The following is a 13,102-nucleotide window of genomic DNA, read 5'->3' on the forward strand; positions in this document are numbered from 1 at the left end:
GAGAGAGAGAGAGAGAGAGAGAGAGAGAGAGAGAGAGAGAGAGAGAGAGAGAGAGAGAGAGAGAGAGAGAGAGAGAGAGAGAGAGAGAGAGAGAGAGAGAGAGAGAGAGAGAGAGAGAGAGAGAGAGAGAGAGAGAGAGAGAGAGAGAGAGAGAGAGAGAGAGAGAGAGAGAGAGAGAGAGAGAGAGAGAGAGAGAGAGAGAGAGAGAGAGAGAGAGAGAGAGAGAGAGAGAGAGAGAGAGAGAGAGAGAGAGAGAGAGAGAGAGAGAGAGAGAGAGAGAGAGAGAGAGAGAGAGAGAGAGAGAGAGAGAGAGTCAGCGGTGCGTTTGGGCAACAGGCCCTGCTGAATAGAACATGGTGGACGGATGAAGCCAAGCAAGGCTGCCTGACTCCCTCTGTAAACTCAGCTGCTCGGCGGAGGGGCGGGGTAGTATTTACTGTGCACACGGTGCCGGATCTCATCCTTATCATATTAGACTTCAGCCAGATGTTGCTTCAAGCTGATGAGTCACCGGCAATAGTTGAGGGTCGTGTCGCACATTTGTCGTGCACTGAGCGATCTCGCCTGCCAGCGATATGGGTTTGCCGCCTACAACGGGGGGAGAGAGAGGAGGGGAATCGTGAGTTTATGAGAGTGAGACAGAGAGAGACTAGATGAGAGAGATATGGTGGGCCAAGATGAGGGAGAGAGAGAGAGAGAGAGAGATGGTGGGCCAAGATGAGGGAGAGAGAGAGAGATGGTGGGCCAAGATGAGGGAGAGAGCGAGAGATGGTGGGCCAAGGAGAGGGAGAGAGAGAGAGATGGTGGGCCAAGATGAGGGAGAGAGGGAGAGAGAGAGAGATGGTGGGCCAAGATGAGGGAGGGAGGGAGAGAGAGAGAGAGATGGTGGGCCAAGATGAGGGAGGGAGGGAGAGAGAGAGATGGTGGGCCAAGATGAGGGAGGGAGGGAGAGAGAGAGAGATATGGTGGGCCAAGATGAGGGAGGGAGAGAGAGAGATGGTGGGCCAAGATGAGGGGGAGAGAGAGAGAGAGATGGTGGGCCTCGATGAGGAAGAGAGAGAGATATGGTGGGTCTAGATGAGGAAGAGAGAGAGATATGGTGGGCCAAGATGAGGGAGAGAGAGATATGGTGGGCCAAGATGAGGGAGAGAGAGAGAGATATGGTGGGCCAAGATGAGGGAGAGAGAGAGAGATATGGTGGGCCAAGATGAGTGAGAGAGAGAGAGATATGGTGGGCCAAGATGAGGGAGAGAGAGAGAGATATGGTGGGCCAAGATGAGTGAGAGAGATATGGTGGGCCAAGATGAGGGAGAGAGATATGGTGGGCCAAGATGAGGGAGAGAGAGAGATATGGTGGGCCAAGATGAGGGAGAGAGAGATATGGTGGGCCAAGATGAGGGAGAGAGAGAGATATGGTGGGCCTAGATGAGGGGGAGAGAGAGATGGTGGGCCAAGATGAGGGAGAGAGAGAGAGATGGTGGGCCAAGATGAGGGAGAGAGAGAGAGATGGTGGGCCAAGATGAGGGAGAGAGAGAGAGATGGTGGGCCTAGATGAGGGAGAGAGAGAGAGATGGTGGGCCAAGATGAGGGAGAGAGAGAGAGATGGTGGGCCTAGATGAGGGAGAGAGAGAGATGGTGGGCCAAGATGAGGGAGAGAGAGAGATGGTGGGCCTAGATGAGGGAGAAGAAGTGATAGAGGAATAAAGAAATAGGGGAGGGGAAGAGAATGAAACTAGATGAAGGTTCCTCAGAGTAAGAGTGAAAATAAGTTCTCATTGCTTATTTCCCACGGATGCTGGGTCCCATGACTTGGGGGTTGTGTGTTTTCCCCTTAGCATTGTTTGGTCAGTTTTCCCTGAAGTGGTGTGATTGGAGACCAGAAGTGTTTCCACTCTGGGAACCAATGAGAGAGCAGCTGAACCATAGTCACCATGTGCATCTACTGTCCTCCTCTCTCCCAGATGTGTCTGTACAGTATGTTCTGCAGTGTGTGTGTGTGTGTGTGTCTGTACAGTATCTCCTGCAGTGTATGTGTGTGTGTGTGTGTGTGTGTGTGTCTGTACAGTATGTCCTGCAGTGGGTCTGTACAGTATGTCCTGCAGTGGGTCTGTACAGTATGTCCTGCAGTGTGTGGGTCTGTACAGTATGTCCTGCAGTGTGTGGGTCTGTACAGTATGTCCTGCAGTGTGTGGGTCTGTACAGTATGTCCTGCAGTGTGTGGGTCTGTACAGTATGTCCTGCAGTGTGTGGGTCTGTACAGTATGTCCTGCAGTGTGTGGGTCTGTACAGTATGTCCTGCAGTGTGTGGGTCTGTACAGTATGTCCTGCAGTGTGTGGGTCTGTACAGTATGTCCTGCAGTGTGTGGGTCTGTACAGTATGTCCTGCAGTGTGTGGGTCTGTACAGTATGTCCTGCAGTGTGTGGGTCTGTACAGTATGTCCTGCAGTGTGTGGGTCTGTACAGTATGTCCTGCAGTGTGTGGGTCTGTACAGTATGTCCTGCAGTGTGTGGGTCTGTACAGTATGTCCTGCAGTGTGTGTGTCTGTACAGTATGTCCTGCAGTGTGTGTGAGAGCTCTGCTGTGTTAGCTCCTACCCAGGTTCTGGCAACACTGCTGAACTGAGACAGTCTGGCACAGTGCTTGGCTGCCGTTGTTTAAACTTCATAATGACCCAGGTTGTCCTCACTTCAGACACACTTGGTGCACAAAGTCGATCTTTGAAAATGAGTCTCTTCAATTCATCAAACTCATATTTTTTTTTTTTAAATGTCCAATTTGATCCAGCAGGAATGTGAGGGAGGAGTATTGAGCGACAAAATAGAAGGTGGAGTAATGAAAGGAAGACGAGAGGACACTACATAAGTCTGCATATCAGACAGATGTGAAGAAAGAGTTGCCTGACTCTTGATAAGGTTTTTTTTGTTGTGTTTTTCTTTGCGTTGCCAAGGTTACGTCCCCTTTCCAGTCCCTTGACAACAGCGCGAATTACAGCCGGGCTTTCAAGGCTGAATTTGAATTGGTCCTCGGCAGCAGACCTGGGTTCAAATACTATTTGACATCTTTCAAATACTTGGGAGTGTTTGCTTTCACCTGCCTGGAGTGGCAGATGGTTGGGGTTTGGGACCTCTATTGGTTCCGTTGTGCCAGACAAGCTCAATCAGGCACAGATAAAGTATTAGAGATGATTTCTCGAGAGGCCTTGAGGTCCTGAAAGTTATGGGAGAGGAACACATTAACAACCAGGACAGATGGATACCCCCCCCCCCCTCCTCTCTGTTCTGCACAGATGTGCTACATCAGCATTACCGTGCACAATGTACAGACACAATGTATGTCAATGAAGCATTGAGCAAGTCTGTGATGGTTTCTTTTTCCTTCTCTCTGTCCATTTCTTTGTTTTGTTTTTTCCTTCATTCTCTGTTCATTCTCATGCCCAGCGGTGTGGGGGGGTGGGGGGTGAGAGCGACAGACGGACAAAGAGGGAAACTCACACCGTCTGGAAAACATTTATCCGATTCCTGCAGGCGGGGTCTCTGATTGTGTTGGCAGTGCCCAGACAGGGAGAGAGAAACTGGTATAGGCTACAATTCCTGAGCGTCGTTCTGTAGCATATATTGGCGAGTACAGACGACTGTAGAAAGAGTGCGTTTTGAAAAGTGAAGGTGAAGTTCTCGTTTCTGACTGGCTCCTCTATCACATGCTACTACTGCCAGCTGAGCAGTGGGCTTGTCCAGTAGAGGGGGCTGTGGAGCTCAGCGTCAGCAGCAGGCAGGGCTTCAAGGATTCGGACGAGAGGGTGAATATGGCCAGGGCTTTACCTGAGCTGTGTTAGGGGCTGGCCTGGGGAACGCTGGGACTTGTCTGCAGGGTGGGGGCAGAAAAGGGAGAGCCACCAACCCCCAACATCCTCACCTGGGTCCTGTTCATTAGGCATGAAACGGAGAAAAACAGACTGAAACCGAGAGGGAATTACCTGGCTTTTCACATGACTGAGCCGAACTGAACAGAGCGAAACCAAGCTGTGGTGCGCTGGCCTGGTTACGCGTCCGCTAGAGCCGCGCTGAAAAGTATCATGTCCAAAATAAAATATCTGAGCCAGATATCACATTTAGGTTCAGAACGAATGTGTGAAAAGGCTACATGTGGCTTGGCTGTCTGCTGAAGCCACCAGGCACCTCCAACAGACAGAAAACACTGACACCTGCTAATGATTCTCATAAAGTAGGGATTTCCTGGGCCTTGCCAGTACACCGCCATCCCACCCCTTAACTCCATCCCACCCCTTAACTCCATCCCACCCCTTAACTCCATCCCACCCCTTAACTCCATCCCACCCCTTAACTCCATCCCACCCCTTAACTCCATCCCACCCCTTAACTCCATCCCACCCCTTAAGTCCATCCCACCCCTTAAGTCCATCCCACCCCTTAAGTCCATCCCACCCCTTAACTCTGGAGCTCACCGCCGCTGTCACGATTCAGCTTTTACTGAACGTTTCATTTTATTTGCCTCATTTCCGCTTTTGAGGCCAGATGTCTGGACACAGATTAAGCCTGCTAGTGGACTATCAACCCTTTCAATGGAGGTTCTCTACGGAGCATCGTTTTTAATCCATGACCAGGCTTGATCTATGTCAATCCTCCGTTTTGTGTTTAATCGGAGCTTGTTAAAGGGATATTGCAAATCTAGTGTTTCCTTACCTTAAAAGCAGTATATGGACAAGAGACTGCAATCCACACTGATCTTGTTATTCCACACTGATCTTTTATTTATATATATATAGATTAGGAAACCTATGTAATGTTGCTGAACTATCACTTTTTAAGCTGCAATATGTCACTTTTTGGGGGACCGGACCAAATTCACATAGACGTGTGTGATAGAGCTGCCATTCTCATTGAAAGCAAGCCTACGAAGCGGTTGATCTGTTCTATGTGCGCTACTTCTACGGCTTCCCGGTTGTAAGTTTCGTTCTTGCGTCTTTTACTTTTAGGTTTCGTACACCAGCTTCAAACAATCAAAAATCCAATATTGCTAGTTATAGGACATTGTATTGTACAGCGGTCTAGATGGTACCATGATTCTCTACACCAGGGTTTCACAAACTCGGTCCTGCCCCCCCCCCCCCCCACCCACCCACCTGGTGCATGCTTTGGTTTTTGCCCTAGCACCACACAGCGAATTAAAATAATCAAAGCTTGATGATGAGTTTGTTGTTTAAATCAGCTGTGTAGTACTTGGGCAAAAAAGGAAATGTGCCCCCAGATGGGGCCCCAGGACCGAGTTTGAGAAACCCCGCTCTAAACTATACATGCTGTTTTTTCACACAAACTGAAAATAAGTGAACAATCTTAGCATTTTAGCAACCAGGAAACGGCGGAGCGATTCCAGCATAGAACATCTTAATGTTTAAGCTAATATTACTATGCGCTTACTTATTTGATTCACGGTGAAGTGGCTCGTGTTGTGTTCAGTCTCAGACCGCTGGACTGCTCTCAACTAACTATGGACGGTGTCCCCAATGGCACCCTATTCCCTACACAGTGCACTACTTTTGACCAGAGACTTATGGAATAGGATGGCGTTTGGGTCGCAAGCCCACGGTCATAATAACAGATCTATCAGAGTAACGTTAACGATGGAATCCTACTTAGTCCCTTGTCAGCGTGGGGGTGGGAAAGAAACTGTGAGCTGCTCGGCAACATTAATCATGGCAGTAGTGGAATGTTCTACTCCTGTTAAATCACCGTCTTCTAAAAGGAGGGAGGGGAAGGAAGGAGGAAGAGAAGCTGTACTTCATAAAACAATTAGTCAAGTACCGTTTTTGGCTTTCTGTGTGAGTCCTCCTGTATTCTCCCGTAGCCCCTCACAGGCCCCCTTCTCCTTGTACAGAGGGACACGTTTCTCTCTCCAGGGGTGGTTAAGTCCAGATGTGTGTGTGTGCTTGAAGATGTTTTTGTGGAATTTCTTTGAAAGAGAGAGAGAGACTACTTCACCACCTTCCACGGTTGGGCCCTGTGCTGAGGGAGAGAGAAAAGGAGGGTGGAGTGTCACTCTACACAGACTGCTTCCTCTACAAAGAGGGAGGGAGAGTGCAAGAAGAAGGTATAGAGAGAGTGAGTGACTGAGAGGGAGAAAATAAGTAAGAGGGGAGAGGTGGTGGCAGCTGGGTCACTCCTACACATGGCTCCAGAGAAGTTGTAAAAACAAAACGTTGCACGGTCGCTCTGAAGTGGACCACTCACGTTCTGGGAGCATTAAACAATTGCTAAAGCCGACCAATAAACAGGAAGGAGAGAGATGAAGTACAGAGCCACGGTAAGAGAAGAACTGCTCACTCATTCTGCTCAAAGGCATTTGGAACTTGGAAGCAGCACTCTGCATCACAACGGTACACATTTCATGCTGAGTCGTGTGTGTGTGTGTGTGTGTGTGTGTGTGTGTGTGTGTGTGTGTGTGCTTGTGTGTGCGCACGCTTCTGTTTAAATTGTGTACATGTGGCGGTGCTGAAGGACATGCATCTAAGGGCAGTAAATATATATGGTTGTTCCCTTCTAGGGGAGAGGGAGCCGGTCATTGGAGGTTTCGGTCGAGTGAGTATTCTGTAACAGCTTTGTCAATCAGTACTCTCCAACTCCAAGGACACAGGAGAGGGGGGAGCGTTGCTGGGTTTTTGACCACAAAGCACCACTTTCTCCTGGTACCAACCTAGCTATCCAGCTATGAAATGATCTAGTCTTCATATCTAGCTCTCCATCCATCACTTGTAACTGGGTGGGTGGTTGGGTGGGGGGGGGGGGGTTGCCAGTTTCTGACACTGAGTCGCCTGTGATCCATCTATGAATTCCTCTCCCAAGTTCTCTTCCTATCCATGGTCGTATTCATTAGGCACCAAAACGGACTGAAACCGGATGGGACTACCCGAACTTGTCCAATGAGAAATTCTCGTTCTACTTTTCCATTGCAAAACATTTCACAAAAGTGTTCTGTATTGAATACGGCCCAGTTCGAATTTCAACGCGGTATCTATGTGGCGTTATCTGTTGGTGTGTTTGCACCGCTACAGTGTTGTGATGGCAGGCCTGTGTTGTGACGCCAGGCCTGTGTTGTGACGCTGGGCCTGGATTCTTTGACGCTGACTGGGAGTGCGAGGGAGGATATTAATGAAACTACTGTCAGTCTGTCACAGCACCGAGGCAGCGCTCCAATTATTCCCCAACCCCACTGCATACCTTCTGGTCACTGTCACCTCCTCAGCCTGGGGACTCCATAGAGAGAGATGGATGACTCATCTTGGATTTAACCCGTTTTTTGTTTTTCTTTTAGCATGGGCATTGCCATTGAGGACTTCTGCCCTGCTTCGGACATTTTTAAAGTAGTCAACTTGGTGGGGATTCCTATTAGTTGTAGCCTCAACCCATGCTGCCACAGACACTATAATGATACAGATCGAATCATCTTTGTGTGTGACCGAGTCTCTGGGGGAGGGGACTGGGAGGGAAGACTGTGGTAGTGTCCCAATAATCTGGTTCTTCCCAAAGTGTTCCCTACTCCTATACAACTGTAAAACCATTGGATTGGTCAAGGCATAGGCTCGGAAGTCTCCACCATTTACTTAAACCTGTCATTTCATTTCAAATCATTTCTGTCTCATCTTTTTTTTCTTTTCTCCCTCAGCCTGCTTTAAAATCCCTTTTGACGGGTGTGGTCACATGAAACACTTCCCATGGAAAAACTGTCAATTTTGAGTGATATTTCCACCACCTCAGTCAAAATCCCAATTCAACCCCTGGTTGTATGTCATAGCGTTTTGATAGACCAGTTAACTTCAAGGGCACCGCATGTTATCGAAAGAGTGCTAGTGTGTGTGTGTCTGAACCAATGCTGCCGTGAACCTCCAGCTGCCGTGAAACCTCCAGCATTTAATAAGGAAGATGTGGACGAGCCCCTTTTTGAACAGGGTTGTATTCACTAGTTCCCAAACGGAAGAAAACTGACCGGAGCTACGAGGGCCGAGTCCACGTCTTTTCTTATTTGTTGTAAAAAACAGGTGCCCCCTTCCCAGGGTCTCACATCCTGTAAGGAGTGCATTAGAAGTTGTCCAGACTAGTTAAGGTGGAATTAATCAAATATTTAGATTTTTGAGTTGCAATATGACCGATCATTCCTGTGTCCTGCTAGTCTCTCCTTGAAAGCAGCACTCTTTGAGACTGCAATGAAAGCTACTCATGCTATATGACCCTCATTGTATACAATACTTTAGCCTGCAATAGATGACCTTGCTATCGCCTCCATCTCTCACCCTGTCAGTTGCTCCTGATATTTATTTTTTATTTTTTATTATCTCATTGAGAGGAAATGCTGGTAATTTTAGGGTCTGGTGCACAGAGACCCACTGATTACAGAATACACTGAGTGTCCCCCTGAGAGACTGAATCAGTCACCGCTGCCTCTTATTGGCTGTACGGTTGCTTTTGTTTTTAATTGGCTGATCTGCTGTGGTGGGGAAAGGACTAGTTTGCGTTACAGGAAACGTCGAGCAGAGAGAAAGTTCGAGAACGGAGCCATTGATTTGAACCTGTTGACTGGTGTTCTTGAAATGCCCTCCAACCATTCGGTTGGGTCTGTGTTTTGGGCTGGACATGAATCTTAGAACTTGTTCTTTTTTTTTTTTTGAAGGGGAATATTATTATTATTTTTTGAGTGGGAGATGGAGAATGTTGTCACCTGCCAACGTTGAGCTATTGTCACACCTGTCCTTTCCCCCTATACACACACGCCCCTCTTTTCCAAGCCTTAAGGGGTGGGGGGGGTGGTGTGTATTTGTCATAGCAAATACTGGTCTCCTTAGACCTCTTTAAAACCGCTCTTCCCAAGTCTGTCATCATAAACCCATTATTGATTTCACTTCAGTAGGTTCTCAGTCTGTGTTTCCGTGTGAAAGATTTCTACAGTATCACTTCCTATGAATACCTGCTTTGTAATGTATTCTAAGCGTTTATAACAAGCCATGCATTAGAACACACGATATAGGCACTAATAGCAGTTCAAATATACAATACATCTGAAAGTTATGCTTTAAAAGTGAAAGTGCGCAGGACACCGTGTTGTGGTTTGATACGTATCTTTTTAACTGTTTAAAAAACAAATCATTTTGCGTCCATGCTAACTTGCTAAATGGCCAGATTTGACCTCACATGCTGTCATGGAAAACCCAGAAGCTTCAGTCAGCCGACAACCTTGAGGAAGACCATGACTGCTGTCCCCTGTCAGTTCTGTAGTGAGTCACAATATGTAGACGGGTGTGTGATCCCATGTCTGTGAAAACAACTAAAGTATCCATCTGTGCTCGCTCTCTTTCCCTCTCCGCATTCCTCCGTTTTTGATAAGACGAAAGAGCGGAGGAGGGTCAGACAACTGATTCATAGTGGAAGTGTTCAAAGGGGTGAGACACTGAGTGGCTAACCATGCTCTCGGTAGGATCAGATTACACGCATATGTGTTATTTGTTATGCTGGTTGAATCAGAACAGGGGGGGGGAATATTCTCCACTTTCCAACAGACATAAATCCCTCCCTGTTCTTACTCAATGCTGCGGTTCGGTGGCACGAGGTAGACTGCAAACCGGATGTAATTGTTTTCAATGAGAGACCGACGGTGAATGTCGTTGAGGCTGGCGGTGAATGCCGTCAAAAAATATTTCAACTTTTGTGGTCTTCCGTATGTTGTTTTCTCCCGGATGTTGATTCGCAGTGTTGCCTGAAATCACCATCGCAACGGATAAAGTCGTGCTGGCTTGCTATTGCCATCACCGGCTTTCTTGTGCTGCTATGCCGACTGGTATGATGTTTTTGCTTCCCTCGTCTAAAATAAACGCAGCATTAGTCTTACTCTTCCACTGAGCTCATTTACCCGAGGAAATATGATCAAGAAGTGACCTTTTTATAAAGAATCCTTTATTCATGGGTTTACTCTTCAACCCCCCCCCCCCACTACAATCTAAAAAGGTTTATAACATGAAACTCTATTATGTGATAATATAACAGGATACCATGGCTAAGGACCACTTACAGTTGATTCAAAATAGAAACATAACCACTTACAAGTCACTCACTGTAATGGATGGTATGTTCATTTGTCATAGCTGTTATGCCTCAGACTTTAAAGATGCTGAAAATGCAAATGAACCCATTTAGCTGCTTGGTCCATATCCCTTACATCGGGCTTATATAAACTCAGCAAAAAAAGAAATGTCCCTTTTTCAGGACCCTGCCTTCCAAAGATAATTCATTAAAATCCAGGTAACTTCACTGATCTTCATTGTAGAGGGTTTAAACACTGTTTATTCAATGAATCATAAACAATTAATGAACATGCACCTGTGGAACGGTCGTTAAGACTAACAGCTTACAGACGGTAGGCAATTCAGGTCACAGTTATGAAAATGTAGGACACTAAAGAGGCCTTTCTACTGACTCTGAAAAACTTGTAGGCCTGTTGCAAGGCTGGTCCTCACCAGACAACACCGGCAACAAGGTCACCTATGGGCACAAACCCACCGTCGTTGGACCAGACAGATCTGGCAAAAAGTGCTCTTCACTGACGAGTCGCGGTTTTGTCTCACCAGGGGTGATGGTCGGATTTGCGTTTATCGTCGAAGGAATGAGCGTTACACCGAGGCCTGTACTCTGGAGCAGGATCAATTTGGAGGTGGAGGGTCCGTCGAGGTCTGGGGCGGTGAGTCACAGCATCATCGGACTGAGCTTGTCTTTGCATGCAATCTCAACGCTGTGCGTTACAGGGAAGACATCCTCCTCTCTCATGTGGTACCCTTCCTGCAGGCTCATCCTGACATGACCCTCCAGCATGACAATGCCACCAGCCATACTGCTCATTCTGTGTGTGATTTCCTGCAAGACAGGAATGTCAGTGTTCTTCCATGGCCAGCGACGAGCCCGGATCTCAATCCCATTGACCACGTCTGGGACCTGTTGGATCGGAGGGTGAGGGCTAGAGTCAATCCCCCCCAGAAATGTCCAGGAACTTGCAGGTGCCTTGGTGGAAGAGCGGGTTAACATCTCACCACAAGAACTGGCACGTCTGGTGCAGTCCATGAGGAGGAGATGCACTGCAGTACTTAATGCGGCTGGTGGCCACACCAGATACTGACTGTTACTTTTGACCCCCCCCTTTGTTCAGGGACACATTATTACATTTCTGTTCATCACATGTCTGTGGAACTTGTTCAGTTTATGTCTGTTGTTGAATCTTACGTTCATACAAATATTTACACACGTTAAGTTTGCCGAAAATGAACGCAGTGAGAGGACGTTTCTTTTTTTGCTGAGTTTATATTACAATTTCAACCTTTTTTTAAGCAACCAAAGGACACTGCAAAGGTCAGGCAAAGGGCACAGCATTGTTTTCTGGTTATGCAGCAGACCCATTCATTCCCCTGAGCTGCACCCGGTCGTTCACTGCTCTGTGCAGATGACTGAGTCAGTGAGTGAGTGAGTGTGTAAGGGAGAGGGAACACAGCAGTGGGCCTAGTCGGGCTCCCGGCTCTTTTGTTTTCCTCACAGGATTTGGAAAAGGTGACCGCATGCTGTTAGCGGCAAGTACTGTAACGAGCGCAGGGGTGTTGGTGTGTTCAACAAAGACGTGTGGTGGGAAGGGGCAGAGGGTGGGGAGGCAGGAAAACACAACTGCAAAAAGCCCCATTTTGAGGAACAATGAAGTAATGGAGAGAGAGGTGGTGTTGGGAGAACTCTGCGAGAATGGGAAACCAAAAGCGGGAGAAAAGGGGTTCCTCTCCCTGTCAGAGAGAACTCCCTCCCTGTGTTAAGAAGAATGTTGGCACTGTGCCATCGTTTCTTGAAATGCTTTCCCCATAGAAATGGAATTAATAGTACGGTCCACCCACCCATCATGTGATTATTAACTTAGATGGGGAAGTCCATTCTAGTAATTCCATTTCTATGGCTTTCCCCTTGCTGTCTTCTGGGTCTTCTGCGTTTAACTCAACCCCTCTGAATCCGAGAGGTGCGGGGAGCTGCCTTAATCAACAGCCACATCTTCAGCGCCTGGGGAGCAGTGGGTTAACTGCCTTGCTCCGGGTCAGAACGACCTTGTCAGCTCGGGGATTCGATCCAGCAACCTATCGGTTACTGGCCCAAGGCTCTAACCACTATGCTAACTGCTAACCCATAATTATATTGCTATGGCTTTCCCCTGGCTGTTGGAGCGATTCAGATGCCCAGATAACAGGCTTCTTGCTAACGAGCCCAACGAACCCTGGGAGAGAGACTTCTCTCAGCGCAGCACCACCCTGAGACGGACCACTTTTTTTACTCAGGAACTGCAGGTTCTTTGTTCCTCCGGCTGTGTGAAACGATAGCCCACCAAGACTCGGGGCCCGTATTCCAAAAGCCTCTGAGTCGGACGTGCTGATCTAGAACCGGGTCACCCCTCTCCATACCATTCGTTATGATCTGAAAAGGCAGAAAGTATCCCAGATCGGCCGCCCACTCTGGGGCTGTGAATACGGGCCTACGACTTGAAGGGGGGGGTGAAGGAGAGAAAGGAGATGGAGGGGTGGTGGGGACCACAAACTACCTGAAGACCCTCGGAGGGATACAGTGTGAATGAAGTGAGAGTTAGAGGCTGGTGTGAAAGCTTGAGTCATCACCCTGTAAAGATTACAGATGTTGCATCTTAATTTGAGCCCGTTTGCTACGGCAGGAAAATAAACCTGCAGCAACAGGAAATGTGGATTATAATTAATGGACATTTTTACAAAGGTTGATACATCTTTCGTACGGGAAAATCAAGTCTGAAATTTCAAAGTGGAAATTCCGAACTTCAGAAGTCTTTTTAATCTTCAAATGTACTGCTGTTTTCCTGCAACAGGATGATCACATGAGTGATTGTAGCTGGAACAACTCGCCCGCCATTAAGTCATAACGCAAAACGACATGAGATGCTGTAATTAAGTGTTGGTGTGCGGAGTCTCCTCAAGCCCAGGCAATTCCTTAGGATTTAAGTCTGACAGGCTCTACGAAGTCTATGCGAATGGAGCCGACAGAGGTCCTTTTGCCTCGC

The 13,102-nt window shown here is 47.8% G+C and overlaps 1 protein-coding gene across 5 annotated transcripts in view; it reads left to right on the forward strand.

Moving 5' to 3' along the window:
- Positions 1-13,102, forward strand: part of LOC135546185 (unconventional myosin-Ic-like) — a 62,722-nt gene that overhangs the window by 24,562 nt on the left and 25,058 nt on the right. Inside the window, exon 1 of one of the 5 annotated variants that reach the window (XM_064974401.1) lies at positions 6,128-6,319. The exons of 3 other annotated variants lie outside the window; for them this stretch is intronic. In XM_064974401.1, the coding sequence (XP_064830473.1) occupies positions 6,302-6,319 (18 nt within the window). In that variant the 5' untranslated portion in view covers positions 6,128-6,301. Of the gene's footprint in view, positions 1-6,127; positions 6,320-13,102 lie in introns of those variants that run through there. One more of the 5 variants, XM_064974400.1, reaches the window with a different exon arrangement.

The sequence above is a fragment of the Oncorhynchus masou genome, chromosome 9 (genome assembly GCF_036934945.1).
Source record: "Oncorhynchus masou masou isolate Uvic2021 chromosome 9, UVic_Omas_1.1, whole genome shotgun sequence".
NCBI classification, from domain to species: Eukaryota; Metazoa; Chordata; class Actinopteri; order Salmoniformes; family Salmonidae; genus Oncorhynchus; species Oncorhynchus masou.